Here is a 26,761-nt window from a genome sequence, read left to right as displayed (position 1 = left end):
TTTTTTTCTTACTCATCCTTGAGCATGTTTCCCGAGACCACTCCCAATAGTGCCCTCTAGCGGTCAGAAAAACAGATGGAAATCAGGAATTTTTTTTAAAAAAATTTTTAAATTTATTTTTTAAAAAAGATTTTATTTACTTATTTGTCAGAGAGAAAGAGTGCATAAGCGGGGGAGCGGCAGGCATAGGGAGAAGCAGGCTCCCTGCTGAGCAAGGAGCCCCTTGTGGGACTAGATCCCAGGACCCTGAGATCATGACCTGAGCCAGAGGCAGATGCTTGACTGAGCCACCCTGGCGACCGCAGGCATTTTTAAACAGGGATTCACTATGGGAAACTGGCCACATCATTTTTTTTTCAAACTTCATTTAAATTTTTTTTTTAATTTAATGCTCAACTTTTATTTTTAAATTTAATTTAGTGTATTATCAGTTTCAGAGGTAGAGTTTAGTGATTCCTCAGTTGCAATAACACCCAGTGCTCATTACATCAAGGGCCCTTTTTAATGTCCATCACCCAGTTACCCCACCCCCCCACCCTCCTCCCCTCCATGAATGGATAAAGATGTGGTATATATATACGGTAGAATATTAGTCAGCCATCAGAAAACGAAATCTTACCATTTGCAACGACGTGGATGGAACTATGCTAAGCAAGGGTGTTATGCTAAGCAAAATAAGTCAGAGAAATACAATTATCACATGATCTCACATGTGGAATTTAAGAAACAAAACAGAGGATCATAGGGGAAGGGAGGGAAAAATAAGACGAAATCAGAGATGGAGACAAACCATAAGAGACTCTTAACTATAGTAGCCACATCATTGTTAAAATGCTAACCCAACAAAGAGGGAACGCTGAGGTAATCCCTGACAGACAACTGAAGGAGGCATAGTCTGTCAGCGCTGAGGGCAGCAAAAAAGAAGAGTGAGTGTCACCCAAACTTTGGAGCTCAGAGAAAGGTCCCCTACCGGCCTGGCCCAAGCTTCTGAGGGCGCTGCCAGCCTGGCAGGTGCTGATGCTGAGCAAGGGCAGGACCGCTGGGCAGACGGACATCTGAGGAGGGGTCAGCAGGGGCTGGGGCCCAGCAGGCAGGACACTGACCCACCCCAAGGCTGCTGTTGGTACGTACGGTGCTGGGAGCTGGGGGCTGACAGCAACAGGAAAATGGCAAGCAAATCCCTCCTCTTCTCCTTCCCAGTCCCTCAAGTCTCTCCTATCAGTTGGTTTAAGAGGAACAGGAGGGTCTGGTGAATGGTCCAGGGTCCCAGGCCCGCATCAGAGAGCAGAGCCACAAGGGAAGGTGGGGCAGTAACAGGTCACTAATTCACACAACCCGTGACTGAGCGTTGGACGGTAAAAGGTACAAACAAGAACATTTTCTTGAGGACAGTATGTAAATATTTAACTGTTGTAAAGTGTACAGTTAAATGACACTAAGCACATTCACATTGTGTATAACCATCACCACCATCCATTGCCAGAACTTTTTCATCTTCCCAAACTAAAATCGTCCCTATTAAACACTAACTCCTCATTGCCCCTACTCCCAGCCCCTGGCAACCACCATTCCACTTTGTCTATGAATTGGACGACTCTAGGTCCCTCATATAATTGGAATCTTGTCCTTTTGTGCTTGGCTTACTGCATTTAGCAGAATGTCCTCCAGGTTAGTCCACGTTATGGCGTGGGGTCAGAATTTCCTTTAAGGTTGAACAATATTCTGCTGTACACAAAGACCACTTAGGTTTACCCACTGATCTGTTGATGGACAGGTGGTGTGTTTCCCCCTTCTGGCTATTGTGAATAATGCTCTGAACACCCGTGTATAAGTATCTGTTTGGGTCCATGCTTTCTATTTTTATTTTGGTATGTACCTAGAGGTGGAATTTCTGGGTCATACTGTAGTTCTATGTTTAACCTTTTGAGAAGCAGCCTAGCTGTTTTCCATAATGGTGGATGCTGTATTTTTCTTACCTAAAATGCTCAAAAGATTAAGATGCAGAGTTTCTGAAAAATACTGTCAGATGTACAATTTGTAATTACACAAATAAATGTGGCAACTCTACTGTCATTCATAAATACAAAATTTTATTTGCACTTCATTAGTGTAGAAAGACCACAATGCTTTTCATATCACAACACTCAAGACACGCCAAGTTATTCAAATACATAATTACTTATTTACCTTGACTAAACAAAACAGTGCAGTTTAATAAAAGATATACCAAAGATAGAGTTCACAAATTCATTATCAGACCCAAAAAAAAAAGAACACAGTCTAGGCTTAATAGGAATAAGCTTCACCATAAAGGGGAAAAGTTTTATCATTACAAAGGTATAGTATGTTTAGGTAAATACATGTATGTTCTTTGATATAGTAAAATGTATCTCTTTAAAATTCCTTTAAACAGGATTTGTTTAGACAGCAGCGTTGTTTTAAAATCTTCTATAGTTTCAAAAACACTTCTTTCTTTATTGAATCTTTGTAGTTCTTAAAAGCACAGGGTATGTCCATTAGGAAACCATGAGAGAGATTCTGCAGCCTCAGACCAAGTCAAACCCCTACTCTCTACCTAGTAGTACTCTACCATGACATACATTAATAAATACCCTTCAAAGACAGCTATGAACAGAGCTTTGCTTTGTGGCAGAAATACTCCCATTACTTCAGAGATGCTACGGCTGGGGGAAATGTCTTGTAAATAGAGAAAAAGCACTTATGATAGCTTTATCTTTTTTCCCAAAGAGTCTTTAGTTTTACAAATTTTCTTTAAAACAGTAAGCAAAGCACCACTTTCTTTCTTCTTATCAGAATATCTTCTGTCCCCATAATATAATTAACGAGGACAATTACATTATTTATTTCAATAAACATTATACCTTTCATTTCTCCCATTCTTCATATTAGAAGTACTATGTTTCCCAGTGTATGTACACTAGATGCTGGGATAATGAATGAAATATAATAATTTGGAAGGAAATATGTAATTTATAACCAAAACTTACCCAGGATTGCATATTTGCATATTTACAAGTTAGTGTATAGCTCTGACTTGGATTACAAAGTGCGAAAGGAAATTGTCAAAATGATTGTAGTGCAGAAGAGAACATTTTCCCCTTTCCAGGAATCATTTCCACTTTGTCTCCAAAGTAGCAAATCAACAGCATCGAACATGTGGTCTTGGTGGAGGCAGTTCTGGTGGGATCTCAGGCTCTGGTTGTAACGAGAGGATGCTATTGGACAACTCATTCCTTAAAATATCCAGAGGCATCTTAAGGATAAAGGAAAAAAAAAAATACATTTAACCATGCAATGTATACGGAAGTACTCTGCAGATAAGACAATTATATATGAGCAAAGTATTTTTACATAAAGATTTCCAATCATCAATGTTTAATTAGATGTTCAAATACTAAGCCAAAACAATGAAAACCAGATTCAGGGCATCTGTGTCACACACAAACACCAGCCAGTGTGCATCATACCCTATGGTAAAAGAAACCAGATGGATCTATCTCATAAACATGTATTTTCACAGAACCTAGTAATAATGGAAATTTAATGCATTAATACAGGGGGAAAAAATGGTTCAGCATTCTCAGGGGTAATATCACTAAGGGAAAAAATAACTTCTCTTAGCAATTATATAAACAATCATTTTATTAGAAGCTTCTGAATTATGTTTGAATTAACAGATTATATGTAGTAATAACATAAACTTAAGGAAAGGTCTTATTAAAAAAAATCTTTGAATTTAAGCCTACAGATGCTTGAAGAAACTGCTGTTCAACAAAGTTGTCTAGCAATTTTCCTGCAACTTAGCATCACGGAAAGGCCTGGGGTAGGGAGCTAGGCCCCACTGGGGAGCACAGCACTGAGGGTGAGGCAGGGCCCAGGGGCTCCCTCCTGAGACACCTGAACGCTCCACAAGGTCCCCACCACCTGTATTTATCTTAATTCTTGTAGGAAAAAGGGAAAAGAACAAAAGCAAATGTCAAATAAACATGGCCCGTTGTTATACCTGCTCCAGTCACTTCCACCAAACCATCTTCAGGGCTCAGCACATCTACTGGACACCAAAACTGGACACAGAGAGGCCCCGGGCGGACACGGTGGCCGCCACAGTGGAGGCCTCTGGCCAAGACAGCCACCTCACCTGGTTCTTCACCTCTGAGTAAGTACCCTGCCCACTTTCTAAGTAAAACATTCTCAACCAAAACATCATAAAGTGAACAACGGGTTTCACATGAGATATTTGCCTGGTATCATTATTTTACCTTTTTCAGAATGTCATCAACAAGCTTCAGAAATATCTCGTCCACGTTGAAGTTGTCCTTGGCACTCGCTTCACAGAACCGCATCCCGGTTATCTGCTGTGCAAACTAAGAACACAGATTCATGTTTTCTGTGGGGGTGCCACCGGTGGAGCAGGTGGCCAGGAGGCCTGTGACTGAGGGAATCACAGCATTTGGGCTCCTGCTTGAAGGGAGGGGTGGGCCAGGTTTGCAAAGCCCCACGTAAGCTCAAACACAGAGTTCGTGTGTGCAGCAAACCCCTACATGGTAAGTAGGCAGCTGGGCAAACCATGGCATGGTAAGTAACAACACGAAAGAAAATCCCAGAGGTGATGTGCAGATGGGAAGTTCAAGTTTCCAAAATTGTAATGCATCTGACATTTACAACGTGAATATCACAGATTCTCCAAGGAAGGTTACAATACCCCAGAGCAAATCACGGAAGCAATTTTACGGCTTAAAAAACATTTCTCTATAGGGAATTTCAGGTTAGAGAATGCGGTATATACTGATATACTAATGTTCCCCCACTCTGTTTCGAAATGCTTAAAACTTCCTGCTCTTTTAAATCCAAACAAATGAGAAGGATGTGACTCTATAATTATTTCCTAATTTAAAAAATTTACTTAAAAAAGTCTCGCAATGGCGGACTGCACAGCGTGTGGACAGTGACATCCCTTCTGCTCCCCATTTCTCTCACCTTTTCACCTTGCTGCCTGGTGATTTCTCGGTCAGTTTCACAGTCCAACTTATTTCCAACTAAGAGAAGTTCTGCATCTTCTGAAGCATACTGTGGAATTTTAAAAGAAGCTGCATTTCAAAGGTGGGCACTGTCATATCCTGACAGGAAACGTAAACCACTCTGTTGCTTTGCGTTCATTGTGTGTTCATCCACTCCGCACATCTCAGCATCGGCCCTATCCCAGGCAGGACCGACTCAGGTGGAGTCTGAGACAGTCCTCACCGGGCTCAGGGCTTTAGAGAGCGATGCGGTAACAATCATTATGAACCCACAACATTCTGGGCCTTTCACCAATAATTTCTAAAAATCTATTCTAAGCAAATGAATTACATCACAGGCAAAGCCCTATACTTAAAATGGTCATCAAATGAAGAAAGTCCAACAAAACAGATGGAGAATGAAGTAAGTTAAGGTACCTAAAAAGAATGCAGCCATTAAAAAAAAAACCCAAACCACCCATACTTTGGAAGAACATTCATATGACACAGGAAGGCTGGCATGACAGAACATTCAGTGAAGCAGGCAGGCTCTGAAACCACATGGAATATGGATTGAATTTGGTTCTTCAGAACAGCAAAAGTATACATTTTGAAATTCACTTTTGTGCTTGACTTTCCAAATTTTCTATCATGACAAAATATTATTAATCTTATAGTCAGGAAAAAAGTTAAGCTACATTTCTAAGTTAAAAAAAATATAGCCACAGTAGGATCTCTCCTCAAAGACTGAACTCTCTTGAGTAACTCATTTAATTTTGTGTATTCTAAACAATGACTTGAGACAGGCTGCAGCAAAAGGCACCTGAATGGTGTGACCTTGGCCAAGTTACTCAAGGGTCTCAGTCTCCTTCTCTGTGTGGAGTATGGTAGCAGAACAGCACCCACCTGATGAGGCTGCTGCAGAGCAAGCATGGGAAGTACTCAAGAAACGAGAGCACTTATTCACAAAAAGGTAAAAAGCAAAAGTATAAAAGGGGGGAGAGCGTTAGATCTCAAGACCTCAGGAGATCCACAAAGTGAGCACCTCACGGGGCCCTGAGGCTTGAGGCCATGGCTTTTTGGTCTACAGGATTAATACAGGTTCTCACAGGAAAACACAACACTTACCTTATCAATCATCTTCATCCATTTTGGCAAATCATCAAAAGTCTCCTTCTTAGTGATATCATATACTAGTATGATCCCCTTGGCACTTCTGTAATAAGCTGAGGTAATGCTGTTGAATCTCTCCTGACCTGCTGTGTCCCTATGAAACAGCAGGAACAATCAGCTCCCAAACAGTAACCAGAGGGAGCAACTCCACCTTCCAACACGGAGAGGAGTGGAGGCCCCACCCGGCCCCCTGCAGGCTGCTTCTAGTCTCGTCCATGCATATGCATCAGTATTAGTGGGGGTGGGGGGGGAGAGGTAGTTTTTCTGAGTTAGTTACTTTCAGACAAAAACAGTCCCAATTTCTCTCAAACCAAGATTTTGAAAATAAGAAAACCATGTGTAAAATGATGGAATGTGTAAAATCCTGTGCAAACTTTTTTTTTTTTTTTTAGAAAGTAATCTCTATGCCCCATGTGGGGCTTGAACTCACAACCCTGAGATCAAGAGTTGCATGTTCTACCAACTGAGCCAGCCAGGCACGCTCGCTACGAACTCTTTTAACCAACATCAATGGTTACATCTGATTTTGTTGAGAAGATGACCAAGAGTTGCTCACTAATGAAAAGTACTGTAAAACCAGTCTTATTTTCTTAATCCTTCTAAAATAGAAAAGGGGTCAAAGGGGGCAGGGAGAAGATACCAAATAGGTTTCCAAATGCGGTAAAGTTCATTACTGTCTGACTGCTACTTTAAAAGCCAGAAGTTGGGGGTGCCTGGGTGGCTCAGATGGTTAAGCGTTTGACTTCGGCTTGGGTCATGATCCCAGGGTCCTGGGATCAAGCCCCACATAGGGCTCCTGGCTCAGCGGGGAGCCTGCTTCTCCCTCTCCCTCTCCACCTGCTCATGCTCTTTCTCTCCGTATCTGTCTCAAATGAATAAATAAAACCTTAAAAAAAAAAAAAAAAAAAAAAACAAATTTTATTTTTTTTCCAGGTTTAAAACAATAATTTTAAAAAAAAAAAAAAAAAAACCTTAAAAAAAAAAAAAAAAAAAAACGCGAGTTGTATTTATTCTCCAGGCTGAAGTCAATCATTTCAACATGATGAACGATGTAAGCTTACTAACTGTACAGCAGCTGATTGAGACATTTTCTCCATCTAATAAGTGAAGAAACTGGGGAAAACCATCATGTATTTATGAATGAGCTCAACGGAGCAGGGCTTCTGATCTGGAGACAAATTTCTCTGATGTAATTTAGCTCTTCCCAAAGAACCCAAACTCACAGCATACCCCCAAGGGCCACGTGAGACAGGTGGGTCCTGCAGTAACATTGCCGGGGGCAATGCAGCCAAAATAGTGTTCTTCACTGCAAGGCCATTCAAGGCCTCCCAAAATGAGAACAAGTGGGTTTCCGAGAGGTGGAGAGAACACGCAGCTCTTCCCAAATGCATCTGATCAAAGACTACTTCCCTTGAGGTGCACTTTGTGGGGCAGTGTCCCTAAAATACCCTTCCCTTCGGCAATGGTGTTGTAATTTACAGCTTCATTTAGACTGGTCTTGCCACCAAAATAGTTCACATTAGCGATGGCATTGTTATGCCAAATAAACAGAAAAGCTTACTGGCAAATTCATTTTCACATAAAGCAAAGCCATTTGCTTTGTTCCAGAGGATATAAGAATGCCTTGAGGCTTCTGACTGTAAGGCCCAAGAGGGCCGAGGCTGGTCTGTTTCTGTCCACCAGGGTCCAGCAGGGTGCCTGGCCCATAGCAGGCTGTCAATAAGCAGGTGCTGAACAGAAGTTTACATGTTTAAAATGTGGGAGTGGATGCCAATTCAAGGCAAAATAAACTTTATTTTTTGACCTAGAAATGCCAAAAACTGGAAAATGGAATAGGATAGATGGGGACTGAATTCTTCAAGATTCTTAAAAAAACCTTAAAGACCACACTAATGGGCACTGCACCTTCAAGGTTAGTGAGAAGGAACAGATTCAGATACCATTTACACAAGGAATCAATGAATAAAATTATTTCTGGAATCCTAGGCATACAGGGGTATAATTAATCCTTTTTTTTTTGAGGGGGGGGGGCAGAGGAAGAGGGAGATAGAGAATCATAAGCAGGTTCCACATCCAGCACGCGGAGCTTGACGCTGGGCTCATGACCTGAGCCAAAATCAAGAGTCGGACGCTTAACTGACTAAGCCACCCAGGTGCCCCTACAATTAATACTTTTGAATCAATAAAGAGTTAAATCTTTCAGAGCATGGTTTCCCAGTCTATCACAAGTTATGGCTTGATCGAATTAGGATCTGATCAAATATTTTTAATGTTTTAAAAAATATGCTGTGCTGTTTGGATACTGTTAAGAAACAATAGCTCATTTCTTTAAAAAGTCAAAAAAAAACTACATCTTTTTCTACTGTGAAATCTTTGCTTAGCACAATCTTTAACAATTTAATAGAATAAGCTTTTTTTCTAAGCAACTTTAATCTGGCTATTTAGTGTAACTCAACTGACAATTTCTGCACACATTCAAAGAATTAGAATCTAGACACTGGGGGCTCAAAAACAGTGAAATTAGAGGTTAACGGTTTTTTAGTTAATTTAGAGATTTTATTTATTTGAGAGAGAAACAGCATGAGAGGGGAGAGGGTCAGAGGAAGAAGTAGGCTCCCTGATGAGCAGGGAGCCCGATGCGGGACTTGATCCCAGGACTCTGGGATCATGACCTGAGCTGAAGGCAGCCACTTAACCGACTGAGCCACCCAGGTGCCCCTAATTTTAAATGCTTTTATTTATTGTGGTAAGAAGACCTGACATGAAACCTACTCTTTTTTAACAGAGTTTTGGGTGTAAAATAATGTTATGTATAGGCACAATGTTGTACAGATTTCTAGAATAAAAAATAAATAAAAAAGCCACCAGTTGAAGAACAGGGAGAATAAAGGGCATTTCTCATAAAGCTAAAAACACCTGTTACCTAGGTGGCACAGTCAGGAATCTTAAAAACATTAAGAAATTAACTGTCTCTGTTGGCTTTCATTCAGACACAGAGAAGACAGACCTCAAGATGCAAAATCTGAGGCAATCATTCTAATACAAATAAACGAGCCAGTAGGTTCAGTTTACAAAAACCTCAATGAGGAAACATTAATCAATTTGCCACTCCTATTTAAGGTCATTCCTTAAATTCCATCTTTTTGTGTCTGGCTCTGAATGCTTGAGGTAGAAAAACATCTTCCTTTGAGAGACTATTCTCTATTTCTATTCCTCTGGAGCTCCTTTGCTTGACTTATTTCCCCTACTAAATTATCTGCCACCACATACGGTCCAAGAAAAGGGAAATGAAATGCAGACACAGTTCAGTGAGTATTTATTACAGATTTCCTATGCACCAGTACCGTAAAAGTCCCACCCAAGTTCCTACTTCTCAAAAATTAGCTGCTAAGAAGACACCAATGCACTGATTATGCTTCTTTCTGTGAAGATGCAGAATCCTAATATTTCCTCTCTTTATCTCCATAAACCCGAGTTTTCACTGTCGTGATAAAGAGCTGATTTCTCGAGATTTGCAGTGTATTAATGTCAGCTAAATTGTCACTTGCTGCAGCTGGTGATTGTTTATGAGGTGATTATTTCTCTCTCTGCTTTTTGGTGCAAATTGAAAAATTCCTGCAATTCTGTTTCCCCAGTTTCGTAGTAAGACCGTGCTTTGAAAATTCAAAGATTCTTACTTGTATTTACTATATCCACTTAAAGATATAATTATTAATTTGCAGGGCAGGAGCCAATTTCTGTATATGAAATGTCCCACTTCTTCCAAGCAGAGAATGAAAAATGAGCCCGATGTCGACATAAGAATGCTGCCTAAGACCAAATCCCCCCATAGGGAAGACTGGCATGGTGGACGGGACAAAGGGGTCCCTATATGATGCATGTTAATTCCCCAGGGCAGCATCTGAATGTCAATTCATGAAGCTATATTCTAGCTGACACACTTTATTTTAGCTACACTTACATAAAGGTCTTATACACATACACGAAGAAACACTTTTAAGTACAGAGATGAGAAAATGGTCCTTTTTTCTGATCACAGATAATCAAGGGACTGAAAAATGTGGCAATGATGTAAAATGTAGCAAAAAAGTGTGATAATGCCATCTGGAGCTTTTGGTACCTTAAACTTTTTGGAACCTCTGGTTAGTATTTCCTCAGATTAGCTATATATAGAAATCATCAAGAAAAAAAATGCATTTCTTCTAATCAGATCTCTGTGAAAACTACCTGGGAATGTCCATGGACTAACATTTTAGAAAATCAAGAGCACAGCTATTCTTAGCAGAGCAAGGCTACTGAGGTTCTTTGAAGAGCCCTCTCCAACTATACTGGCTCTTTCTGGGCCCTCAACTGTGACAGCAAAGTGGTGACAGCATGCTTGCAACAAAGCAGACTACGACAGCAACAGCACAAGCACAGCTTCTAACTCTGAAATGAGTCGTGTATTACTTTAAGTAGCGAGCCTCGACTCCCATACTTCCTATCTACTGCATAACAATAATGAAGGAAATGTTTAACCCTCTACACAAAACACTTCAGATGACAACAATCTTACTTTGGACTATTGTGTGATTAACAAGTGGTGGGCATTTTGTGGATGTGTTCTCCACTGCTGAAAACCCCTTTGGGAAAACTTAAAAGTCCTCCTTCCTCACTGAATCACTGGGATGTTTCCGGTGGAAAACCTGTAATCAACCTTTCAATACAGTCATTGAATCTCGTTTTCTTTCCTCAGTTGTATTCTTTGGAACAGTCAAGGAGAAGCAGAGGAGTTACGCTGGGGAATGCATTTACATCCAAGAGAAATGCAGTTTTGGAGTGTCCCGTGCACCAGCATACTTTTCCCCACAGGGTGGGACTCACAGGGGAGGCCCTCTCAGATAGACTCAAAGGCACTGTCCTGAGATTCCAGAAGTATCCAATGTCACCGGCACAGACAGCCTTCGTGGGCTGAGTTCCAGGGAACCACAGGACTTCTGGACATACTTTTTATAGGTCCAGTTACTACTGCCTGAGATGAAAACTGAAGTATGAATACAGTAACTAAGGTATGTCTGCTTAGCCAGGCTATGATGTCATCACCTAGACACTGCTGTCATTCACTAAGCTCCACAGACAGTCTAATAATTCGCTCGATCACCCTCTGTTCAGTAATCCCCTTCAAAAAGGATCTCGCCCACAGGCACTAGGTAGAGGTGAACAACCCCCATGATCCTTTTAAAGATGGTCTTTACTTTAGAGAGCTTACAATCAGAAACAACAGCTCATGTGAAAGATACTTTTTTTTTTTTTAGATTTTATTTATTTATTTGACAGAGAGAGACACAGTGAGAGAGGGAACACAAGCAGGGGGAGGGGCAGAGGGAGAAGCAGGCCTCCCGCCGAGCAGGGAGCCCGATGTGGGGCTCGATCCCAGGACCCTGGGATCATGACCTGAGCCGAAGGCAGACACTTAACGACTGAGCCACCCAGGCACCCCTGAAAGATACTCTCTTGTCACTTCCAGAGTTCAAAAAATGGGCGGCAACATACCAAAGTTTGTGGACTTTCCAAAAAAGGGCTAATAAAATAAAAAAATACCCATTTTTTGGTAAGTATTTAGACAAGACTGTTTATGTTTCATAATCAAACCAAAAGCCAAAACCCCCAAACCCTCAAACCGTCTTTACAGTGGGTTATATAGCAGCAGGTGACCAAACAAAGACATTACCTCAGACACCTCCGGGAGGCAGCAATGCTGGCTCGCTGCAGCCGTGCCCACACAGGGGCGAGGGTGAAGAATGAAGGCATGCCACTAACATTCAAGCATTAGGTGACCGATGATGCCACAGATGAGGAGCAAGTAACGCAGATGAAAGCAAACACACACATGGTGGACAAACACTCAGAGCTGAGGTGGACCTGCAGAGGAGTTAGTAGGCTGAGTACACGGCAGCTGTGATGTTACCAACAAAAGGGCATTCTCGGAGCCCCTCAGCGGTGCCACGTTGAAGCCACCACCAGATCGGCTCCGCACCCCGCAGGTGGGTTTCCTAGGGCCGCCTGCAGGCTGCTGGGAACCCACGGAAAGCTCCTCGTGCCAGATAGCTACGACACGGCTGGTTTAGTTGCTCATTCGTGATGATGTGAGAACGGGGCTTCTCTTCAGAGAGCGGCTCTGGATTCATTCCCAGTTGGCACAGGTGGGGCTCACGTCACGCAGCATGAGCCACGTGGCCAGCGGGAGCATGCGCATCCCACCGCGGTGCTCACGCCATGCCACCCCGGGCAGCCCGCAAACTGGCTGTGGGTGCTCTGCCTCGAAACTGCGCAGATCTGGTCGGGAACGTGCTGCACTTTTTTTTGCATATTATCAAACAAAATCACTTTAAAAACGTGAAGACAAGCATTTGAGCAATCATCTTAGTGATGACAATTTGGCTATTATGTCAAACGATTGGAAAAATGGCAACAAGGCTCCAAATTAGCTATTATTAAAGTAACATTCTTCTTTCACCACTCCCCATGTGCAAATGGAGAATGAAATAAGTAGACTTTTCTAAATTTTCTCACTGTTCATTTTATTTAAAGATGAGCAAAGGAGAGGAAAAGTAGGAGAGGCAAGCCAGCTTGGACAGTTAATTTTATTAGACAGGCGTACGGACTGTGAACACACACGGCGGTTACTGGGGGCAGATCCCCCACTTACCAGATCTGTAATCTGATTTTCTTTCCTCTTAGCTCTACAGTTTTGATTTTAAAGTCAACACCTGCAAATAAAACAAATGAAAGTGAAGCAAAAAATAAAGATGCATTTTGCCACAAAAAAGAATCCTACTTGTACATTTTGTATCATTATCAGAAAAACAAAAAATCTGATGTCACTAAATCCCAAAAGGAAAAGCAGTCCACCAATGCCTGTGACGCTCAGTCTACACTTCCATAAAGAACTGTACGAAGTCAACCTATGTGATGTTTTACCCCAAACTACCTATGTAGCATTTGCTAAATGTAATATGATTTATTACTACAAGTTCAGCATAAAAGCCATTTAAAAATTGCATTTGGTAATTACATTAACAACTGAATGGTTTTATTTATTTATTTTTTAAAGATTTTTTATTTATTTATCTGAGAGAGAGAATGGGAGACAGAGAGCATGAGAGGGGGAGGATCAGAGGGAGAAGCAGACTCCCTGCCGAGCAGGGAGCCTGATGCGGGACTCGATCCCGGGACTCCAGGATCATGACCTGAGCCGAAGGCAGTTGCTTAACCAACTGAGCCACCCAGGTGCCCACAACTGAATGGTTTTAAAAGAATGATATATTGGGGAAAATTCTTATGGGAAATGCTGGAAACAATCTTGATTTCAAATAGCCTTAGTCTGAATTTAGAAATTATTGTATTAAATTCTGCAGCATTCACAAAAAATTTAGTTAATATATAAACATGACTTCTTTATTACATTGTCAATAGCGTGCAACAGAAATTATTATTATTATTATTATTTTTTAAAGATTTTATTTATTTATTTGACAGAGAGAGACACAGCGAGAGAGGGAACACAAGCAGGGGGAGTGGGAGAGGGAGAAGCAGGCTCCCCGCAGAGCAGGGAGCCCGATGCGGGACTCGATCCCAGGACCCTGGGATCATGACCTGAGCTGAAGGCAGTCGCTTAACCAACTGAGCCACCCAGGCGCCCGCAACAGAAATTATTTTTAAAAAACTTATACAGGCTAACATATCCAATTTTAATTTTTATTCATTTTAACACTGAGCAAAACCATCATGTATCACTCACTGTCCTTTTCTAATTAAGCCCTTAAAGCTTCAGGTAATTTTTTAACCCAAATTTTCATTTGTATATGTTACCTGATACGGGTCTCAGTTATAGAAAACTTGTAGATTTCAAAACAATGTGTTTTTCACCATTTTCGCAACTAAGAAAAACAAACCAAAGGGATGCCAACTGAATCTGAGAGAAACATTCCCTACGGGAACCACTTCCTGCCTGCTTCTTAGGATCCAGGGTCGCCATGCTGAAAGGCCTCTACCCGGCAGGGGCCCGCGTGTGCCAGTGAGTGCTCTGCAGCTGCACAGCGGGTAAGGACCCCCTCCCAGGCTCTCCATCTCAGACATCTGATGCAGCACCGCGAAGTCAGATGATGTTCTTGAGGTGATGCGAAAGACATGTGACTGACTTTTATAATTAGTAACACACTGCAGACACCAATGCAATACAGAAAGACATGTTTACAACCCAGGGGCGGGGGGCTGGAGGAGACCAGCTCTTGGTCTGTACAATAAAGAGAAGTTGCAGGAATATAAACTGTCACAAGAGAACAAAGCTAGGGAATACTGGACGTTTTAATTCTTAATTTCTTACACCAGCCATAATTTCAAATGTCATTGAGCGAAAGCTGGTTAATTCCATTTCACTTTCAGTTCTGGAACCGATCTGCTCTTCAAACTCAAATGACACTCTAAACCAGCCTTGAAACAGGAAGCATGTTTGTGGACTACCAATATCCCCAGAGTTCCTGAATGACTCAACCACAGGGAAGAACATAATTTAAAGTGATATTCTACAAGGCACAAAGAACAGCCTGGAGACATTTGTTATGTTCTGATTTTAAACAGGCACAGCTTAAAAAGACAGAACACCCATTCTCCTGATACTAGCTACAGTTAGGGCCTTAGCGTGTTCCTCTGTGATGGCAAACTACAAATCAAATTCATATTTTTGCCTTGACCACTATTCTATTTTATTTTGTTTCCAGTTACTTTGAGGTTTTGTTTTGTTTTGAAGTTTCAGCTAAGGGGGCTGTAACTTTTGTGAAACTCGTCATAGCAGCTGCTACTTTATTAAGTAGATGCTACTTTATTAAGTAGGCAGATGATACCTCTTTTGTGAGCTCTGCTTCAGGTCAACTAAAAGAATCCCCTGAAACAGCCAGTGCCAGCAATTTTTGTTTTGATTAGGCTGTTTTCTCTCAAGAATTATTCTGAGCCTGAATATGTCACTCTTTTTCAACCTACTTGAACAACTTATGCAACTTTTACAAACAATCCTTGTAACCACAAAGTCTAATGAATAAAAGTAAAAGCTAAAGGTGTTGGTGTTCAAAATCAGGAAATAAATGGTAATGTTATCACCATGTGACGGTAAATACATTACTAATTTAATAGGAAAACAAAACAAAGATGAACCGACAGTGACTGTCTAATTTTAGTGAGATTAATGACAACTTCACCAACAACAGAAAAATAGCCAGTGGCTAAATCTAAAACCCCATAAAGAAAAGAGCCCATTAAAATAGCCCCTCTCTTGAACTCAGTATCCTTTACCACATTTAACCACCACTCAGTAGCTTGTAACAACTGGAAACTTACTCCAACTTATGGCTTGTATCAAAGTACACAACTAAATGTTTCTAAAAACCTTCTTACATGAAGTAAAAAGTCTCTCAATGTTGTCTATTTTAAGAATTTGCACATCATAAAAGTTTTAATGATCCTTCATAGAGAAAGTAGTAAGTCCTCAATAGCCTCAAATATTCAGTGGATTCATAAAGTTAGCACAGAGTTGGCCCTGAGAAGGAGCTGCTGGGACCAATGTTTATGAACAGGTAAGGGGCAAAAAGAGTGGCATCTCCATCTCCGGCCCTTGTTGAAAACCCAGTTTCCTACAGGTAACCTGACGACCAGGGGAAGCAGTCAGCCCCACCATCAGTTGATGGGGACAGTCTCTGCCCTCAAAGGCCTTAGTCATACTGACCTAAATCAACAGCCCATGCAGTTGGCGAAGAAGTGCCTTTCTTTGCTGTTCCTCTCTTCTTAGAGAACCTCCTTGTCTGTCCGGAAACCTTTTACGTCCCAGGTGATTCCCCATCTGAACCCTTCTGCCTGCCCCACAGTCCTATCTGTGCACTCTGTTCTTGGACCTGAACTCTCTCCTATCCCTTCTCACATCATTCCTTCTTTGTTGTGTGGTGCCTCCCTGAGGACACAGTCATCTCTGACTCCCTGCAGCCTAGGACACTGCCTGGCACACAACAGCAACTTGATAAATATCATCAATGAAAGCCACGTTCTCTTCACCAGATGCTGGACACATAAGGAGAAATGCTGACTCTTTTTGGAAAAATTAAGGAAATTCAGGACTGATTAGTAACAACAAAACAAGACAACAAAACTCACACAAAACATCTTAGTAGGAAGGAAAAGCAGATGTTCTGAGTGTCTGGTGCCCATCACACACACAGCTACCCTAGAAACAGAGTATTTCATTTCTCCTACAATTCCAATTGTTGATGGTAAATCCTTAAAGGATGGGGCAGTCCTAATATGCTCATACCCTCTCCCCCTATGCACTCATCCCAGGAGATTATTATGGTAATAGCTGATTCAGTCACTTAGATGGGAAGTGGTCCACTAAGTGAATTATTCTTGCAGTAGGAGCTTACCTTTCTTTAAGGCTTACTAATGCTACAAAAGTCTTTCTAAAAATATTTTATTCAGAAAGGACACAATTCATAGGGCTATAATTCCTGTATCAACGGGCACAGATGGCTCTATTTGAGTCACCATGTCTTCTTCATCTTACTTTTCTTTAATAACAATGATAGTGGGCATCTGTCAAACCCTCTCTGCTGACATGGGATCCTGTAGCGGCCCAATGAAGTGGGCACTATTATCCTCATTTTGCAGAGGGAGACACCAGGGTGGAGAGAGGGCAAGGGGATCTGCTTTAAAGTCATCTCACATGCTAGCTGAGTGGCAGGACCTAGAGTCAAATTTGTAACACCGCCCACAATGGAAACTTGTTATAATAAAAGTCATATGCATGGAATAAAAGGCAAGGTATGAAATGTTCTGTAAATGGCCCAGAACCACCCTAATTGAGCTGTTAAAGAACAAAGCTTAACTTTGCACTTGGCCTTCTTTGTATTTGTCTTTCATAAGTCTTAGCAATAGCATAAAGAATTGGCATACTTAGTGCTGGTAAGATTTCTAAGTTCCCCTTAAGGCAAAACATTTCTAAAACATTGCCATATTTCTTTCTGCCGGGCTGTAAGAAGCTACAAAAATGAAAATGCAAAAATAAACAGAAGCTTCTTTCTTCACATTCCAGCAAAAAGCTAAACAAATAAAAGCAAAAATAACACCATGATCCACACTTACAATGACAGCTGAATGGACTTCTCCCCTTTTACTTCTTTGCCCACGTCCCCCCCCCCCACCCCCAAGATCTGATTTTATGTTACTTAACACTTTTAGGAGGTTGAAAGATTTCACAGACTTTGAAATTAAATTTGTCTCCATTCAAACAGTGGTTGTGATGTTACTGCCACTTTTAAAATAACTATCTTAAGTTTATACAGTGGCTTTTCTTCCAAGGGTACAGATTTTATATAGCGTCATCCAATTTTGGACATGATATTTCTACTAAGGGAGAGATTTCCGGCGTTTTCATGGAGTTGAGAGTGAGAAAATAAATTAAGAAAGGCGTCAAAGTCACACAGAGAGAGGTAAATTTAACATCGGAAAACAAGTCACCCAACCATGGAGCCAGTCTTCTGCCCAAATGCCACCTACCAGAGGAGAGTACAACGTTAAGTCCCCACAGGAAAGCACCATGTAAAGAAAAGGATTCAACACAATAGAAACCAAGTGCTATGACTGTAAAATATTCGGCAGTAGGTACTATTATTAAAATAGTAAAATGATGGTATGACATTAAAAATGCTCATCAGGCCCGAGGACATGAAGTCTCTATCCTATCAGTAAGACCTGCCTCTTTCATGCCAAGCTGGACATGCCTCCACTCCAGCAAATAAAGGCCGGCCAGGTCTCCCCGTCCCTGATACACGCGGCACAAAGAGGGAGCCTTGCACTTCACTGGACAAACGCAGGACTACCACGAACTGCATGAGGCAGGGAGGATCTAAGGTGATGGACTTCAAAGGAGAAACAGGGAAGGAAGTGAGTGTGCGTGCCCTACAGAGCCTGTCAGAATGGGCAGGTGGCTGCATTTTCACAAAGTATATACCCTTAGGAAAGACTTTCACAGGAAGGGGTCTGTTCCCTTCCTAATAGAAAGATTAAGAACTCTTTTATGCTGTTTACTGTGCTTTGGTACTATTCTAAGGGCTTTATGTCCATTAATTCACTGCAGTGAATTAACAATTTTATGAGGATATATTTTATGAGGTATTATTGTCCCCATTCTACAGATGAAAACACTGACGTCAGAGGGGCTAGTAGCTGCCCAGAGTCACCAAGCGGGTAAGTATTAGGGCACAGATTTGAACCTGGGGGTGGCTCCAGGCTACACTACCGCCACCTCACTGTGCAGCCTCCTCTGAAGATAAGAGGAGGGGACAACTGGAAGGTATAAACGTATCTTTAGATATATTCGTTTTGCATTGCTAGGGAAATGTTTTTAAAAAGTAAGAGTGAGGCTTGCTGGCTGCCTTGGACAGACCATTCCTGCACCAGCCTTCCCCTGCTCCCGGTTACAGACAGAACCCTCTCTGAAAAGGCAGAGTTAACTTGCCTTTGGTTATAAGAGGGAGAGAATATTGAGGGAGGGGAGGAGAACCTGGGGAAAAAAACCCAAAACCGCAGATGATCAAGAGTGGATCAGTAATACTTTCTTCATATACAAAAAAACATTAACTTGACTATTACTCAGATTGGGTCCATAAAAATGCAGAGACTGTCAAATATATTTTGCACTTCACCTGGGTCATGTGTTTCCATTTTTTTTTAAAGATGTGTTTATTTATTTTAGAGAGAGAGCATGCGTAGGGGCAGGCAGGGGCAGAGGGAGAAGGAGAGAACCTTAAGCAGGCTCCATACAAAGCACGGAGCCTCATGCTGGGCTCGATCCCACGACCCTGAGATCATGACCTGAGCTGAAACCAGGAGTCAGATGCTCAACCGACTGAGCCATCCAGGTACCCCTACATTTTGGTTTTCATATTCACCTACATATTTCGGTATGTATCTCTAAAGGATAAAGATTCATTTTTGGAGTGTTTCAGAGGTTTTGCATCTAGGGTATAAATTAGAAGGGACCATAACTGACGTTTATAATTGCCTCTTTCAGGCTAGGTACCCAAGATATTCCATCCCCATTTATTCCTGTACCAGGAGATAAGAAAAGCATGTAAGTCCTACTTATTTCTTTCCATGAATGAGGAAACTGAAATTAAGTTGCTTATTTAAAGACACACTGACTGCTTGTGGCAGAGGGGGGACTCCCACCCGGGACCCTGCATCCACCTCTCAAATCCAATCCTTCCACCTATCATACCATTGGGGTAGGGGACGGAGGTGCATCTCTAGAAGGAACAGCGGCCAAGGAGAAGGTGGAGTGCTTTTCACTTCTAAAGAGAAGTGAAAATTAAAAGTGAAAGACTGTAGGTGTGATTCATTAACAGTCAACCAGGCCCGAGGTTCTGGTGCAGCGGCCTGAGGAGGGAGAGAAGGCATGTGAATACCAAAGCTCTCCACAGAGGCCTGTCCCTTCACCTGGGTCCCAGCTCAGGCTCAGGGGGTCCTGAATCCTACCTAATTAAGGTGGGAAAACTAGAATTTTATTCATCAGCTACTTCCACCATAAGCCTGCCTGAGGTGGAGTTGCAGGCTTTTGTTTGGTTTTGTAAACTAAGAAGGCATTACAAACCAAACAGTGGAGGCTGTCAGATTCTGGGGGGAGAGGGAGGGAAGGCTTTCGATGGAATATAGTGTTCTGTTAAGCCGCCATTGTGTTTTCTGGTTTTAAAGGATAAGGAGTTTCTGAAAAAAACATAATCACATTCAATCAAGGGCACTATTTTAGGTCCTGTAGTTTTGGTTTACCAAATGTCAAAGATGTACAATCAAAGGACAAAAGGAGAATAATCAATTTCTTCCTCTGTTCAAGTACAGCAAAATAGCATTTTACCTCTTTTCTAACATTTTATTATGGCTATCTCCATGACTCCCTCCCTTGCCCTTCTAAAAAGGACAAGCCAGATAAGGAGGCACTAGCTTTGTGCCCTACAAAATGGCTAGCAGAACGGTGTCTTACATAAATACAGCCTCTCGCCTAATACCTGCTGACACTATTCAAAGCTACATTTTCTTTACACATGCCAACAAATACTTAATTAGAAAAACATATCTGGCACTCAAGGCTGGAGAATAATTTGGACTTAGCAGTTCTCAAAGGAGCCTACTCTGCCTTCTGAAACCAGTTCTAAGATCTGCTAGCAGATTGTTCCTGGCAGATTCCATGGGCTGGAGAGAGAGAGGCAATCCCTAAGAACCTGGATCTCCATCATGCATAATGAAACCTTTCTTCTTCCGTGCAGCATAGTGAGAGAAAGGCTGAACGCACTTAAGCCAGGTCTTTAAATAGATTTTTTTCAACTTAAACAACCAGACGGCAACCAAATTTCCATACTTTCTTTGAAAGCTAACTATTCCACAAGGGACGTGCTCTGCACAAGCCTACCCCTTTGCACCGAGTTCATTAAATAAATCAAGCTAATGACAATGCACAGCATCTGCTGGTATAAAAACGAAATGTTAACCATCTGCATCTGTTCCTTTCATACTCACTTCTCCCTGAGTCATCATGTTACATCATTTTGGCAGGGGAGTGAGACAGCACCGAAGAGGCTCGGTTTTGGGCTCCAGGGGTGGGAATTCTGGACTACTCTCCCTAATTCTCTTTTAACTGAAAACACTTAGGCAGATCAGCCATGGCGTGGAAGACTGCATATGAGCAAACAAGAGCAAAATAAAATACACAACTTAGAGTTTTAATCCAGTATTAGATGCTCATTCTGGGTTTTCCGGCAAAAATGTTTGACCTGTTTCCAGAACGAAACACAAGCAGTCAGCTTCCCCTGCTTCCAGGTAAAGCTGACCAGACCCTCGTGGGCTGCATTTCACCCAACATGTCCCCTAACACTCAAGGCCAGATCCGCAGAAAGCCGTTTCTGCAGGCGGTTAGCATTCACCTCTTTCCTGCGAAAATACAGTTCCCCACCTGTACCGCTAAGTTTCCTGCCCATGAAGCAGGGACCCTCAGTGCACTTTTGACTTAACTCTGGGCTCTGAGAGAAGCACCATCACCTACGACCAGTTCTCCAGGGCCAGCTTGTGGAGTCTAATGCACTGATGCACAATGAGGAAAATGAAGAATGGTAAGGTCCTCAGAACTAAATTCAGAGAACTTTTTAATTCTGATAGTATGTCTCTCCTAATTTTTTTTTGGTCTACTTCATCTTTTTTCCTTCTTCCTTTTTTTGAAAATTTGGCGATAGCAGATTTTCAAAAAATGTCTTTAGTTGGCAAAATAAAACTGGCAATCCCAGGTTGGCTTCCACCCCCCTGGGGGAAATCTTACCGCCCAGGAAAATCAGAATTCTGGTCTAGACTGCCTTACTCCTACTTTTCCTCTATTCATACATATAAAATTTTGGAAATTTTTAATAAATATGCAAAAGGCTGAAGATGTTTGAATGACTGAATATTTAGGTTAAGAAATCCAATTCTTAGAGCATATTTTAAAATCCAGAAGGCAAGTGACGACTGATGATAGCGGCATCATTAAAGTCAATTTCAGTAATACCATAGATCAACGACCTCACTATCTTCACAGGCCTGCAGGGTGACCAGATTCCATTAAGTTTTGAAGGACTCCGTGGTGGTTGATTCTGAGTCACAGAATTTTCACATAGCAAAGTAACTTTAAATCTCAGAGTAAGCTAAGGAACAAACAGAAAAAACTCACTTGTTAAACTCACTGGTAAGGGGCTTACCTCTCTGAATCTTTGCTTCCTCATCTGTAAAATGGGAATAAATTCCAGGATTGCTGTGAGGATCAGACAGTGTCCCTTCTGCTGGCATACAGTTAAGTGCTCAATAAATAGTAGCTACTGCGAATAGAATGTTACATTTTGTATGCGCAGACAAGTAAAGTACTTAACCAAAGTCACAAGCTAATTAGTGACAGAGCCTTAAATCAAAAGCCCAGGTTCCTCATTCTTACTCCAGTTTTTTTCTAGAATGCAATGCTGCCCATGCGGGGGGGTGGGGGGAGGTTATGGTGGGTGCTACGTGGTAAAATCATTTTCATTCAAAGTTAACAGCTAGCTTCCAACAGTTACACAAAAATAAAACAAAGGCTGAGAAATATAAAATTTTACGGGTTTGTTTTCTTATATGTAATCTTCTACAATAGAACTAATTTGTTTCCATTTCTTAAACTTCATAAAACTGCTCCTGTACTTTTTTAAAGTTTATTTATTTAAGTAATCTGTATACCCAATGTGGGGCTCAAACTTATGACCCTGAGAGCAAGAGTCACATACTCTTCCAACTGAGCCAGCCAGGCGTGCCTGCCTTGTACTTTTTTAAGGACCTGTCAAATTATGCTAGTTATATCAGGCTAATTCAATTCTGTGGATACAAAATCCCACTTGAAAATAATACTCCACCTAGACAGTTTCCACTAAATAGGTCAATTAGTAAATAGTCTTTTAAAAAAGAATTTTACTTAAATTTTTTTAAGTAAATACAGTCTTTTTAGCTTTTCATATCCTGGTGAATTTTGTGTGTGTTTTAAACCAAATCAACTTCTGATTTGATAAACACTACCAAAAAAAAAAAAAAAATCAACATTTTGCTCATTTATAATTTTACAAAATAAGTTATCTCAAATCCCTTGGGATTTCCACTACAATCTTTTATAGAAAGTTCAAGTGAATCTGACTCTCTGTAAAAAGGCACTTACTGGGGCCACTCTTCTAATCACTGAATTACATGAGGCTGTCACTTTAGTGATCCACCTGGCTTGGTGCATTCTCAGGCTCTTCCCTGCCATGCTGTGGGGCGTGGGGTCTTTTCCAGACTCTGCTGTCATGAGCAGCACACATCTGTAAGCCCAGACAGGGAAAGTCCACTGTGGAAGAGAATCTTTCTCTATGTGGATCCAACTGTACTACTGAAACTTGAAAACCTGCCTCAGAAGGACAATTTGCCATGAGCTAAACTGCTCAGCCAGTAGGCATTCAGGTGAGGCAACCACAATTCTACACCACACCCAACACTACATTTAAATAGCATTTTTCTAAAGGAACCTGCGGAATGAATTTATCTTTACAGCATTCCAGTTAGGAGCTAGCCTCCCAGACAACAAGCCCTCTTCCTACTGCCCGCACTGGAGGGGCTTGGGCTTCCACTGCGTTCTTCAAATGTTCCGTACACATCTCCACCACTGCTCTTACCAACATGGGTCATCCTGTTCCCCACAGGCTCTGAGCCACTTCTGGACAGAGGCCATGTCCCGTTTACCACTGAATCTCCAGTGGGTAGCATAGTACCTCACACCCAGTAGGTGCTCAGTAAAGGATCTGATAGCAAGAAGGAAAAACAACTCAGAGGCAGAGATTGAAGGGGGGCTAGTTAGCATTCCTGAAGTGTCTTCATACTCTGGATTAGACCAGAGGTTATCAACTCTCTCTGAACTTCCCACAATTAATAAACAGTTAGCGAGCCAAGAACTATAGGCTATGTTTGGAAGCAACAAAAATGAGCAAGACAAAAACCCAACCACATAAGGAACCCCACAGTGGTAGCAGTGTGGGAGATATGTGAAGTGTATATATTTATGTTTGCCAAGAGGACAGAGAACCAAACTGCCTGGTCTCCTTGCCTCCTGTTTCTTCATCATTCCCAAATAAATATCCTATGTAATACTGCCAAATTAAGTTTCACTGTCTCCATGCCAATGCTATATTCAGAGGCCTCTCCAGCTCCAGTTGCTATGGGATAAAGTCCATGCTCCATAGCATGGCAGTCAAGGTCTTGAAGCTTTATTCCTAAAGTCTACTAATGAGTCTTTCCCAGAATGTGGCCATGAGATTGTGATTTATACTAAGAAATAAAAAGTTGGCCTTTGTCCCTATTCCAGTCACAGAGCTCCTAGAACCCTTGAACTTTTCTAGGGAGCAAATTATAAAGCTGTCTTTTAGTATGTTAATGAGGTGACTTTTGGAATGCCCCCAGGTCACTAAAAGATGGGGGCTGGTCAACAGAAGAACCAACTAAGTGATTAGAGGGTCTGAATTTTTGGCCCCCACCCCAAGGAAGGTAAAGGGGCTGGAGACTGAGCCCAATCATGAATGGTTAATGATTTAACCATGTCTATGTAATGAAGCCTCCATAAAACCCAAAAGGGCAGGTTCAGAGCTTGGGGGCTGGTGAACACGGTGGTATATGGGGAGTGTCATGCTCAGAGACCATGGAAACACGGGCCCGTTCCTGAATTACATCCTTTTATAATTAACTCATAATCTAGTAAGGAGGTTTCTCTGAGTTCTGTGAGCTGCTCTAGCAAATTAAGTCTAAGGAGGTGGTTGTGGGAATCTCTGATCTACAGCTGGTCATTCAGAAGTACAAGTGAAAACCTGCACTTGCAGTTGGCTCTGAAGGGGGGTGGGGGGAGCAGTTTTGTACGACTGACCTCTTAGCCCCTGCTCAGAAAACCGTTCTTCACCTCTTCTTCTCTTTCCCACTCTAAAGCCCATCTTTGCCTATCTCCTATTTCCCCCTCCACCCACCCAACCTCTCATTTATCCACCTATCAGTGCCTGGGCTGATTTCTCTTTATCACACCGTACAATCATATTATCCTTCATTTTTATATATTTTGAAGTGTGCAGCCATAAACACTGGTACTTCTAAATTGCTTTTACCTCTATATCAGGTACTAAAATAACAACGTAAACCTCATTTGATCGTTCAGTAACTCTCTATCCTTTATATGATCCAAGACGATATTTAAAACAGGTTTGGTTATGCTACTTTATTTTAATATAATGGTCCCAAGGGCATCACTTTAAAAACAAAGGGTACAGAGAGCCTAAGTATTTCCCAAATAGTCTATTCCAAAAAGGACCAAGGGAAACAGTTCTCAAAGGTGAAACAAAAACCACACTATGAAATATGGGGGTTTAATTTTCCAATTAGACACTGAAAATGTAGTATTATTCTGTTACATGACATTTAAAAACCATTCTTCCGAAAATTGTAGTGCCTTGGCTACCACTGGTTATAATGCTAAATATGTGTACAGGTACACGGGCAGATACTTTTAATTCTGTATTTCAAATTTAAATACTACTCAATGTTTCTTGGACGTCCTTGGGGAAATCCTTTAATGCCTATCACTGAAGGTGACAGCCCTTTACTTTGAAGAATTACCTCATCTATATAGTTCCCCTAGCTTTGACAACTTTAATGGATTTTCCATAGAAAAAAACTACCACCCACACCAACTTGACAAACCTCGATTCCAAGTCCCCTAAAATCTGACTTCATTAAAAAAACTTCCCCTCTGCAGTTTCAATTTTAGATCCTGAGGACAAAATACTTTCTGACCTGAAGAGTTACTGCATTTATTTTATTGCTGTCCTTCACCCACCTAGGAGATTTTGGAGGACTCCTCCCCACTTCAGCAAGTCCTCAGGGTTATCTGAGGTCATGGACAAGTACAGCTGAAGTCCCTCTGACCCGCATTGACAGTTAAAACGAGAAATTTAGTGTAGTTTTAGTCTTAATATTCTCCATAGATCCTCCGCAGGGAATTTCAAACTTCATTATTTCAGTGGATCAGAAAAGTGATTTCAAAATTAGCAAATAAGCCCTGGTTCTCACAAGGCGAGGGTAAGCACCGGAATTCGCTCAAGATGACCCACTTTGGCCATTTAGCCAGGCGCACCGCTTCAACTTCACTACACTGCCCGCCTGCTTCCCACCTCGCATCACCTTTTCTCTTGGGTGAGTAATGGAAGGGCCAGGAGTTTCCGTGGAGAGATTCTCACACTGTTCTTGAATGCTGGACGGGACCAATGTATCACCCTGGTCTTATGACCGGCCCTTGGAGGGTAAGAGAGGGGACGCTGGTTCAATAACCAGCTCGGATCAGGGACGTGGGAGGGGCGTGAGGGGTTTGTGCCGGGGGAGGATGGACGGCCCGGAGGCCCCAAGGACAAGTCTGCGTGGAGACTACACGAAAATCTCGGTCTGGCTTTAGGAAAAGGATCGAGGGACTTCTACTGGGGCCGCCCCTCCCCCTAAATTTCACCGAGAGGCCTATCGACCAAATGCAAGGCCACCCAGCTGGAGAAGGAAAGGCTCACAGACGCGAAGAGAAACGAAGCCGGTAGGGCGCTGGGCACCCGGGAGCGCCGGCGACGGAGGGGCCCAGCCGGGATCCGGCCCAGCCCCGGCGCCCTTACCCACGGTGGACTTGCAGGCCTCGCAGAAGGTATCGTCTGTGAAGCGCTCCATCAGGCTGGTCTTGCCCACGCCGCGGGAACCGATGATGATGACCTGCAGCTTGAAGTCGGCCGGCCTGGGGGGCTGCTTCCTCCGGCGAGCCTGGCCGCCCGACAGCGCCGGGGAGCCCGCGCCCAGGCCGCCGCCGCCCCCGGCCCGCCTCTGCAGCGCGGCGCCCGGATCCATGCACGCATACGGCTCCCGCTCGGGACGCGACCCGCCGCCTGTCGCTCCCGGGCCGCGCGCCC

General features: G+C 42.3%; 1 protein-coding gene across 1 annotated transcript; it reads right to left on the bottom strand.

Annotated features, from left to right (window-relative positions):
• Positions 1 to 2,068: 2,068 nt before the first annotated feature.
• On the bottom strand, positions 2,069 to 26,738 carry RAB12 (RAB12, member RAS oncogene family). The gene is made up of 6 exons (XM_021689462.2): positions 26,474 to 26,738; positions 12,880 to 12,940; positions 6,147 to 6,285; positions 4,999 to 5,088; positions 4,281 to 4,385; positions 2,069 to 3,274 (listed from the first exon to the last, which is right to left on the bottom strand). Exons 1-6 carry the CDS (start codon positions 26,697 to 26,699, stop codon positions 3,161 to 3,163), a joined length of 735 nt encoding a protein of 244 aa, XP_021545137.1. The 5' UTR covers positions 26,700 to 26,738; the 3' UTR covers positions 2,069 to 3,160.
• Positions 26,739 to 26,761: the final 23 nt, after the last annotated feature.

This window comes from Neomonachus schauinslandi, chromosome 14 (assembly GCF_002201575.2).
Source record: "Neomonachus schauinslandi chromosome 14, ASM220157v2, whole genome shotgun sequence".
In the NCBI taxonomy this organism is placed as follows: domain Eukaryota; kingdom Metazoa; phylum Chordata; class Mammalia; order Carnivora; family Phocidae; genus Neomonachus; species Neomonachus schauinslandi.
This window is presented reverse-complemented; position numbering and strand designations above follow the sequence as displayed.